We start from the raw sequence: 10,818 nt of genomic DNA, 5'->3' as shown, positions 1-10,818 counted from the left end.
TTGAATGGGTTCCACGTGGATATCTTAAATTTTTATATTTTTTCTACTGTCACAGGAAACCCAAAACCCTCCCAGAATCGCCCCACCGGCCGCGGCACCCCACCGGTCGCGGCGTCCTCTGGATCTTTTGTGTTGGGGCTTTTCCAGGTTTGTGTTCTCCTCTCTACCGTTCCTCTTTCTCTCACACTGCTTATTGATGCTCTCAAGACTTTATCTATATATGCCTCTCTGATGCGACAGGTGCCTCCAATTTTCCAGCAAGCTTCAAACTTTCCGTCGCCGGCTCCAATTTAGATTATTTTCCGGTATGAATCGTTTGCGACATCCCCTTTGTTGATTTAGGGTTGGGGGCGTGTTTGAAGGAAAACATATTTTGAATCTGGGTTTTTGTTGGATGGTGGAGAATATGGATCGCGACTTAGGGTTTTGATTTAGGGCTTTCTCTGGATCTTTTGTGTTGTCTTGGTTGCAAGTTTGAATGGAGGCAGCTCGTAGAGATTGGAGCGATTGGGGTTTTAGGGTTCTTCTCAATAGCTAAATCCGAAAAAAATTTCCTGGAAACGTTAATAACCATCTGATCTATCTCACAGATATCAATATGTTCTACAGAGCTGTGGCGAGATACTTCCCTGAGTACTCCACCATCTCCACCACCAACAACTAAAACCATTTTGGGATTGGAATCGAACAGAGGGGTAGATGAGCAATCATCTCCTAATAAGCACATTCATCCTTCTCAGTCAACTTTAATTGAATGGGCTTCTCCTGACCACATCAGGTTGTTGAAATATTTTGGTTTTACAAATTTCCATGAGAAAGTTTGAGAAGCCGAAAACCATCCAGAAACAACAATGGAATGGCACTTTGCCTCTGACTCAGGGCTGAAGCTTTAGCCTTCAAACAACACGAAGGAATTTCCTTCTCTATCCCACTCCCGTTACTCGCCTTCCCATCCATAGTCTTCGGGCATTCCAAACCTTTTCCTGCGTCGGCCTCCATATATTATTCTTTTCTTCTTTGGCTCCAGTCTCTGATTAATGATGCGAAAGGCGGAGAGTGAAGCAGAAGCGAAGCGACGAAGGAAGATGTATAACAACTAACTCTGATGAATGATGCGATAGGCAGTGGCCTGATTCATTGTGGGTGGTGGCGCATGATGGAGAATGATTGTCCAACGAGATGAGCATGGTGGTTGGCCATGGCGACAAGGATGGTGGAGAATGATACTGTTGCGGCGGCTAGCTTTACCTAAAAAATTTCATAATATAACATTGCCACATCAGCATTTTAAGTGGGCACATGTCGTCACAGACACACGGCGTTAGTGATAACTTAACGGAGATAACAAAACGAAGGTGTAAACTTAAACAATACTTTAAAAATGTTAATCACGAGATAAGCGAGGAGAGAGTGGCACCTATTATTTTTGGAATTTTTTAAGCGGTGGTATAAAGATCAACCTCCAATCGTGAATCACTGGTCGTCTCTTCCATCTCTTCCACTGTTGGCTCTCAGTTGAACAACATCCAAAAAAACAAAGGCACAGAAATGGAGGCCTCTGGTGCTGCAGAGCAGAAGCTCTTGGAAAATGTCACTTCGTCTCAATCTTCTTCCTCGTCCTCTTCGCTGACAAGAAAAGGTGGCTTGCGAACCATGCCTTTCATCATAGGTATTTCTCGCTCACTGCAAAACTCTTTTATTGCACTCACTCACTTTTTATCATCGGACAATGTGCTTTTGCTTACTTTGATCAGTGAACGAGTGTTTGGAGCGAGTGGCCAGCTACGGGATCATGCCGAACATGATACTGTACCTGCTGAACGGTTACGGCATGCCTGTTGCCAAGGGCACAAGCGTCATTTACACTTGGTCGGCCACCTCTGACATCTTGTCCATCTTCGGTGCCTTTATCTCCGATTCTTATTTGGGTCGATTCCTCGTCATTTCTATCGGATCCTTCTCCAGCCTTCTTGTAAGTCTACTTAAACAACAATAAAACAAATTAGTTATAGCTTTTTGAAGAAATTAAAAGTTGTTTCAGGAGTAATATTTATAGACTTCTAAGGCTACTTTTATTTAGAAGATCATAAAAAGTTCGAAATTTGAAATTTTCAGACTATATATTCAGTATAATTTTGATAAAAAAAAGTCCAAAGTCAGTTAATCAATTAAAAATTACTTAATGACTTTTAAATAGTTCTTTGGTAATTCACAGTTGATTCACTAACTAGGCATTCTAGTTATATTTTCTTTCTTTTTTTCAGAAAGAAAACGAAATACACTGGTTGTAGGTAAGAATGCAAATCTTTCTCTGTCAACTATATCTGTTGTCATGATTCAAAGAAACCTAGTAAAACCTGGCTCAGAAAGTTGCTTCAGGCAACTTTTAATCCAATCCAAGATACTTAAGCACTCGCATAGTAGCAAAATCTTCTTCTTAAATGATAACCCTTCTTTAACTTACAGAAATTTAATAATTGCCTTGGCTATAGCTGAAATACTAATTATCTGTAATTGCTTTAGCTGGTGTAGGCTTAAGTCTTCTGCCATGGCTTGGTTTTGTGATTCAAAGTGTGCTTCATAATGTTCCGTTGCTTTGTTTCCTGGGGAAATGTAGGATAGGTTTTTCCGAAGAACACGAGATAAATGATTTTTCATGATAGTGCTGTAATTTTTTTTTTTGACTCTCACAGGGTTTAATCATTTTGTGGTTAACTGCCATGATCCCAGAGCTAAAACCTTCCTGTGAATCAATCATGCTACACTGCAGCTCTGCCACAACAGCCCAACTAGCTGTTCTATTCCTTTCCTTGGGATTAATTTCCATTGGAGCTGGTTGCGTTAGACCTTGTTCCATAGCATTTGGAGCAGATCAACTGAAAATTAAAGAAGGATCTAATGATGAGAGGCTCTTGGATAGCTACTTTAATTGGTATTATACCTCAATAGCGTTATCAACTATAATTGCTTTGAGCGTAATAGTGTACATTCAAGAAAATCTGGGATGGAAAATTGGATTTGGTTTACCTGCTTTGCTAATGTTCATATCGGCTGTCAGTTTCATCCTTGGTTCTCCCATCTATGCCAAAGTGAAGCCCGGTCACAGCTTACTCACTAGTTTTGTACAAGTAGCAGTAGTATCTGTAAAGAATAGAAAACTTAGTCTTCCTGATGGCAACTTTGATCAATACTATCAAGACCGCGATTCTGAGCTGGCCGTTCCTACTGATAGCCTTAGGTACTTGTGCTTGCCCTTATTATGCTATTTCCTTCCAGTTTAACTTCTCAAATACTTCCCCCAAAACATTTTATGTGAGAAGCAGCCAATCCAGTTATCATCATATACTGAATAGTGACAATCATGTATTCACTTAGTTCAAGATAATTTTTTATTGTCTTTATTTCTTTGTTAGTAATGTTTTTGGTTCCCCTTGACAAATTCTATTTCTGAGTGTTCAGAGTAATTTCATCATATAGTAATGTTCCTTCTATAAGATATGTCATGAATGCCTCCCATCCTTGAGAGAATCCCATTTAACTAGAATCTTTACGTTGTACAAGTAAACTCTCCCTATAATTATGGGGGATCAATAAGAAATAAATAAATAAATAAGGGATTTAAATTATCCATTGACACCTGTCCTATACTATCTGAGTTCTTTGAGTGAATTAACATTATCTTATCTTACAGGTGTTTGAACAAAGCTTGCATGATAAAGACTCCTGAGACTCTCTCAAACCCTGATGGATCAGTTTCAGATCCATGGAGCCAATGCACAGTCGGACAGGTCGAGTCACTGAAATCTGTCCTCAGAGTGCTTCCTATGTGGTCCACGGGCATCTTAATGATGGTTTCCCAAAGCTCACTCTCTACTCTCCAGGCAACTACCTTGGACCGAAGGTTAGTTGGCAATTTCAAGATGCCTGCAGGGTCCTTCAGTCTTATCATGGTAATCACATTATCAATAGTCATTCCCATATATGACCGCATAATGGTACCTCTACTGGCAAAACACTGGGGCATGCCTAGAGGATTCAGTTGTAAAACACGAATTGGGATAGGATTGTTGTTTGTATGTGCAGGTAAGGCAACATCAGCTTTAGTTGAAACTATGAGACGAACTGCGGCCATTGAACAAGGCTTTGAAGACCAACCTAATGCTGTAATTGACATGTCAGTTTTATGGTTGGTTCCTGAGTTTGTTTTGCTTGGAATAGGTGAGGCCTTTAACCCTGTTGGACAGGTTGAGTTTTTCTACACTGGTTTCCCCAAGACCATGTCTAGTTTTGCAATGGCTCTTTTCACTCTTGAGCTGGCTGCTGCTAATGTAGTGGGAAGTGTGTTGGTGAGCATAGTTGACAAGGTCACTAGTCTAGGAGGGAAGGAGAGCTGGTTATCAACTAACATTAACAGTGGCCATTTGAATTACTATTATGCATTGCTCACTTTCTTGGGTGTAATTAACTACTTTTACTTTCTTGCTATTTGTTGGGCTTATGGTCCTGCTCAGTGGCAAAAGCTTGAAGCTTCAGCTGACAAGGAAGAAGAGCAATTTGAAAACAGGGAGGTACCTACTTCCTAGTTTAATTTTTAGTATAGAGGTACTGTAAAAGCAAGAGAAACTGTAGAATGTATGATATATTATCGGTGGCCAATGCTCCACAATCACAATAAACTCACATACTATACAAAATGACCCAGTAGTTGCTTTTGTAAATCTGCAAACGGTGCTCACGTTTATAAAACGCAGGCACTCAAGTATTTCTCTTCTTATGTTATGAGAAACAATTTATTTTAATTTAAAAAACAATATATGGTAACAAAAAAACTATTACATAGAAACTTTTCCATTTCTAATTCTCTCTTTTATAAGATGTTTCTTCAATACTGAAGTCCTTGTCATAATTATTCTGAAATTTGTTATCTTCATCTTTCTAATTGTTATCGTAAACATTTTCATTATTTCCGTTGTTGTTATCTTTACCCTCTTCATTATTAACTTCGTCATTATCTTCTTTTTTCTTGGCGTTCTTGTTTAAAAGCGAGTTTGTGAAGTTCAAACTCTTGTTTTTATTGGGCTTAATTGTTTAATTGGTTTCTAAATTCAGGGATTGGTTATAAAATTAAGCATTTTTATTATTTATTCTGTCTCAAATGTGACAAAATTGTAAAATGTTCCTCCAAATAATTTAGCTTTTATTATTATATATTATTACTATCATTTGATTTTCTTGCTCAAGGTGAATGATTTTAGCATTGAGTTGTTCATTTGCTTCTTTAGACATTTAGTAAGATTCAACACATTTTTAAAATAACTTTCTTGTTTCATAGTATCAACTTTTAAAGAGATAATTTTTGTGAGATCTTTTTCAAATCCTTGTTGACAAGCACTTGCTTTATCTTTATAGAATCCATGCACGTTTATATTTGAATTCATAACCTTCAATTATTGTAACTCTAAGTTCAGGTTTCAAAGTGGAAAAACTTGAGTGGCCAAGTCTCTTCTGCCATAAATGTAGGCTGTTTACCTTGCTTGTAAAGAACTTGTTCCCCTTTTTTCTTCCATTCAGGTTGAATTTTTTTATCTTTCATTTGGATTATCATCAACTCTCTTCTAGATGCATCACTGATTGTGTGTGAAGAAGAACATTATTTGTGTTCATAGTTGACAAAAGCGTATTCATAACTTTCTATCCGTCTAAGGATGTTAATTTTTTTAGTGAATGAAACATGTGATCCTTAAGATTTCACCCATTGTAATCAAAGTGTTTTTTTCCCATGAATGATTACACTCGTTCTTAGATAAGAGTGATTTTGTTTAAAACATACATGTGCTTAGTCAAAAGTAGTTGTCTCCAGGAATAAGTTAGGTCAACTAGAAGTGATAAATAATATTCGTAGTTTAGCTAAATGTGACTGAGTCCAAATAATACTTATATCTTCCAATTATAATATATTTTAAACAAACCAACATTAAAAAATAATACTTTACGTAAATCTCTTTATCTTTTAGCTTTTTGTATTATATGTTATTATTATTCAACTATTTATAAGGAGGATAATTTTGTGAAAATGTTTTTTCCTAGAAAAGTTCAATCTCCTATTATTTTTATTAATTGCTAAAAAATAGCTAAGCATAAAAACATGACTATGCTTCGTCTAAAAGATGATGATTTATAATAATAACAGATAATGAGAGGCACAAATGTTCGTTTAACAGATGATACAACATTATGCAATCATATCATACATTTGATCAAGCACAAATTCTCTCAAACGACAAACACATAAAAGTGAGTTAACCTTATACCAAATTGAAGACACATAAATGTTTACAACAAATGTCTACTACTTCCGTTTGTAAAGTAGATTTATTAGACAAAGGATAAGCCATATAAAAACAGATTTCTTGAAAAAGTAGCTAAAGTTACTTTTCTTAAAAAATTCCTGAGTAAAGTAATTGTCAACTTTGAAAGATTTCTCTACTTCACACAATATTAAAATTTAAGATGAATCAATGAAATGTGCATGGCTCAAGAAGGAGATAAGTACATTCTATACTATGAGAAAATGAAGAAAGAACATTTATTATGCTCAAGAAGGAGATAAGTACATTCTAGTACTATGAGAAAATGAAGAAAGAACATTTATTATGCTTTAACTGTATCTGTCACTATCAAGCTCTTTAGACAAATTTCTTGAATTAGCTTCACTTTTTCTGTGGTTTGCTGAATCACCTCTGGCCCAGTCAACACTGCTTCTCCTTCTTGAAACCAACAAAGAGGAGTCCTATAACGTCTTCCATACAAGGCTTCAAATGGTGCCATGCCAATACTAGATTGATAGCTATTATTGTAGGTGAATTCCAATAAAGGTAATACTTCATCCCAGACTCCCAAATGATCCAAAACACACGTCCTCAATAAGTCTTCAAGTGTTTGGATTGTCCTTTCAGACTAACCGTCCGTTTAGGGATGATAGGCTGAACTCATCTGAAACCGGCTGCCCAATTCACTTTGCAGTGATTGCCAAAACCGAGAGGTAAATCTAATGTCTCTATCAGAAATGATACTAGATGGCACTCCATGCAACCGGATTACCTCTCTGATATAGAGTTGAGCCAATTTAGCCATTGACATCTTCAAATTAACAGCAAGGAAGTGAGCATTTTTAGTTAACCGATCCACTATTATCCAAATAACATCATGATTTATGACCGTACGAGGTAAATGGGTCACAAAATCCATAGAGATGTTATCCCACTTCCATTCAGGAATTTCTAGCTGTTGTAGCAAACATCCTGGTCTTTGATGTTTCGCTTTGGCCCTTTGACAGGTTAAACATGACGTCACAAACCGAGCCACATCACTCTTCATTCCTGGCCACCAAAATGACTCCTTGAGGTCATGATACATTTTAGTCATGCCTGGATGCATACTAAAACGACTTTGATGTCCTTCCTCAAGAATCATTCTCTTTAGCTAATCATCATTAGGTACACAAACTCTTCCTCTGAACTACAAAATATTGCTCGGTCCCAATGCAAACTCTTTACCTTGCTCGCTACCGATCGGTCTTCTTGACTTTTGCAACTCCTCATCTATAAATTGCTTCTCACGTATTCGGTTCAACAGTCTTCTTTCTACTACTAAGCGACAACAGCTGATACCGTTCGGTTCTAACTCAACTTGTAGCTTCAAGTCTATAAAACTCTCAATCAAATTCCACTCTCGAACCATCATAGTAGACACATGCACAGTCTTCCTGCTCAAAGCATCAGCTACTACATTATCTTTTCCAAGATGGTAAAGTAAATCAAATTCATAATCTTTTATGAATTCCATCCATCTTCTCTGCCTCATGTTCATTTCCTTTTGATAAAAAAGATACTTCAAGCTTTTGTGATCACTGAACACTTGAAACCGAACACCATAAAGATAATGTCTCCAAATCTTCAATGAAAAAACCACTGCTGCTAACTCCAAATCATGAGTTGGATAATTCTTCTCATGAGTTTTAAGCTGCCTTGAGGCCTACGCAACCACCTTCCCTTCTTGCATCAGTGCACAACCCAATCTTTGGTAGGAGGCATCACAAAATACTTCAAAGGGTTTACTTGTGTCAGGAATGACTAACACAAGAGCGCTCGTCAACCTTTGCTTTAATTCTTGGAAACTATCCTCACACCGATCGGTCCATGCAAAAGGTTGATCCTTCCTGGTCAATTTAGTTAACGGCGCTACTATCTTAGAGAATCTTTGAATAAACCGCTTATAGTAGCCCGCCAATCCCATAAAACTCCTGATCTTAGTGACCGAAATGAGTCTTTCCCACTGAAGCACTGCCTGCACCTTTGCAGGATCCACCGAAATACCGAACGCTGAGATTACATGCCCTAGAAATTGTACTTCATCCATCCATAAGTCAAACTTGGACATTTTAGCATAAAGCTTCTTCTCTCTTAACACACCAAGCACCTTTCTGATGTGATCCTCATGTTCTTCATGACTTTTAGAGTAAATAAGTATGTCATCTATAAAGACAACGACAAATTTATCTAGGAATGACCTGAAGATATGATTCATGTAATCCATGAATATGGCAGGAGCATTAGTAACACCGAAGAACATTACTACATATTCATAATGGCAATACCGAGACCGGAAGGCCGTCTTCTACACATCTCCTTCCTTAACTAAAATCTGATGGTATCCAGACCTTAGATCTATTTTAGAAAACATAGTAGCCCCATGTAATTGATCCAATAGATCATCAATCCTCGGTAAAGGGTACTTGTTCTTAATTGTCAATTTATTCAGCTGTCTATAATCTATACAAAGCCGAGAACTGCCATCTTTCTTCTTAATTAGCAGCACAGGAGCACCCCAAGGTGATACACTTGGCCGAATAAATTGTTTATCCATCAACTCTTCAATTTGCTTCTTTAATTCAGCTAGCTCTATTGGAGACATTATGTAAGGATCTATAGATACCGGCCCTGCTCCTGACACCAAATCAATTGAAAATTCTACTTCTCTTGGAGGAGGCAACCCAGGTATCTCTTCCGAAAAAACGTCAAGAAATTCATCTACGACTGAACGGTCTATCCTCTTATTACGCTGCACCGATCGGTCCAAACTCTGCTCTCCCTTTTCCACTTTCAAATGAGATAATATCAAGAAGCAACTAGTACCTTCCAATATATCCTGCCTCAACTGACTGATTGCCAACGACTCTTCTTGTTCTTCATCTGGAAACAATAATTTCTTCTCTCCACAATCCATAAGAATGCGATTGACAACCAACCAATCCATTCCTAATATTACCTCTAAACCTTGAAGAGGTAGGCAAATCAAGTTCACTTTGAATCGACAACCCTCAACTACTATTGGACATTTAGCACAATAAGCAGTCGTCCTAACCTTCTCAACTACTGGGGTTGACACCACCAGATCAAACTGAAGCTCATCCACTGACAATCCCAACTTCTCAACACATTTCTTCGAGATAAAGGAATGTGTTGCCACCGAATCAAAACGCAAACTACAAGATATTCCATATAGCAAGCAAGAACTGACAATAAGACTACTTGAACTTGCTGCTTTTGTTCCTGTCAGTGCATATACTCGGCCAGCAGCCTGAGCTCTTCCGCCACCACCACCACCTCTTTGGTGAAACCTCCCTGCATGTTGTGGTTGACCACCAGCCCTTCTTCCCATATTACAGTCTCTCTCATAGTGCCCTACACTTCTACACCGGTTACACCATCTGCCACTATCCTTCTGAGGACAAACCGATTGATAACCCCCACAAGTAAAACACCTAATATTCCTAGGGACTTGTTGTTGACCGAACGGTACTGGAGGTCTTGGAGACTGACCTCTATATCCTGAAGAAGAAGACCGAGCGTAAGGAATCTTCATAGGACCGAGACCACTCTTGGAGGAAATGGGTCCTCCAACGTTCGGCTGTTGCCTTTGTTGTCTATCAACTTCCATCTTGGTCTTCTCTAAAACCTTGGCTCTCTCCACCAAAGCGGGAAACTCCTTGATACATAATCCAACAACCATCAACTTGAGATCTCCTTTCAAACCATTTTCAAACTTTCTACACTATCATTCCTCATTCATTGCCAGCGTATGAAACCTCAAAAAATGTTTGAATTTATCTGCATATTTTGATACTAACATCCCTCCTTGAATCAATTCAAGAAATTCTACCTCCTTAGCAAACCAAACACTACCAGGGAAGTATTCAGCATAAAACTTCATCTTGAAGATTTCCCAAGAAATGGGAGTACCGTTGCTTTCTAGTAGCATCCTCATGCTACTCCACCAGTGACTAGCTTCTCCTGTCAACATGTACTCAGAATACGCCAATCTATTTTTCTTCTGGAAATCTCTTGGCGTTATAAATTTGTTCCATATCTCAGAACCATTAGGCTGCTTCATCCGGACTGCACTTGCCATCAAACTTGGCCAGATGATGTTGAAGAAAACTCTCGAGATTTCACTCTGTCTGATGATTGGTAGAAGAAGTAGATGGTCCAGTTGTGGCTCTGCCACTCGCCATCAGATCCACATACTGTCTCTAAGATAACTCCGCTGATAACCGAACAGTTTTCAGATGTTGTAGAGCGACAATGTTCTGTTGCACTAATGCAGCATTCTGTTGCTGCATTGACGTTAGTACCGACTCCATCATTCTCATTAAATCTGATGTATGAGAATTCGCTGTTGGAGAAGAAGGAGGAGACCGAGATGCCATCTCTGATCATTCATAGAGAAAGAACCATCAGTCTAAACCAAGGAGACAAG

At 38.3% G+C, this 10,818-nt stretch overlaps 2 protein-coding genes across 4 annotated transcripts; one reads left to right on the top strand and one right to left on the bottom strand.

Annotated features, from left to right (window-relative positions):
* Positions 1–4,843, top strand: LOC148205075 (protein NRT1/ PTR FAMILY 1.2-like). Of its 3 annotated transcripts, XM_088102608.1 has the most exons (6): positions 1–147; positions 241–305; positions 591–1,669; positions 1,755–1,972; positions 2,694–3,238; positions 3,692–4,843. In XM_088102608.1, the coding sequence occupies exons 3-6, from the start codon at positions 1,549–1,551 to the stop codon at positions 4,581–4,583; spliced, it is 1,776 nt and encodes a 591-aa protein (XP_087958734.1). In that variant the 5' UTR covers positions 1–147; positions 241–305; positions 591–1,548; the 3' UTR covers positions 4,584–4,843. The 3 variants fall into 3 exon arrangements, with proteins under 3 accessions (XP_087958734.1, XP_087958736.1, XP_087958729.1); XM_088102610.1 differs by having other exon boundaries at positions 241–1,669; positions 2,694–2,932; XM_088102603.1 differs by having other exon boundaries at positions 241–1,669.
* Positions 4,844–8,676: 3,833 nt separating this feature from the next.
* On the bottom strand, positions 8,677–10,470 carry LOC148205074 (uncharacterized). Its single transcript, XM_088101412.1, has 2 exons — positions 10,222–10,470; positions 8,677–10,113 (listed from the first exon to the last, which is right to left on the bottom strand). The coding sequence occupies exons 1-2, from the start codon at positions 10,468–10,470 to the stop codon at positions 8,677–8,679; spliced, it is 1,686 nt and encodes a 561-aa protein (XP_087957538.1).
* Positions 10,471–10,818: the final 348 nt, after the last annotated feature.

This window comes from Vigna umbellata, chromosome 1 (assembly GCF_029865625.1).
Source record: "Vigna umbellata cultivar VRB3 chromosome 1, Vumbellata_1.0, whole genome shotgun sequence".
NCBI lineage: Eukaryota > Viridiplantae > Streptophyta > Magnoliopsida > Fabales > Fabaceae > Vigna > Vigna umbellata.
The sequence above is the reverse complement of the archived record's forward strand: the minus strand, read 5'-3'. Positions and strand labels throughout refer to the sequence as shown.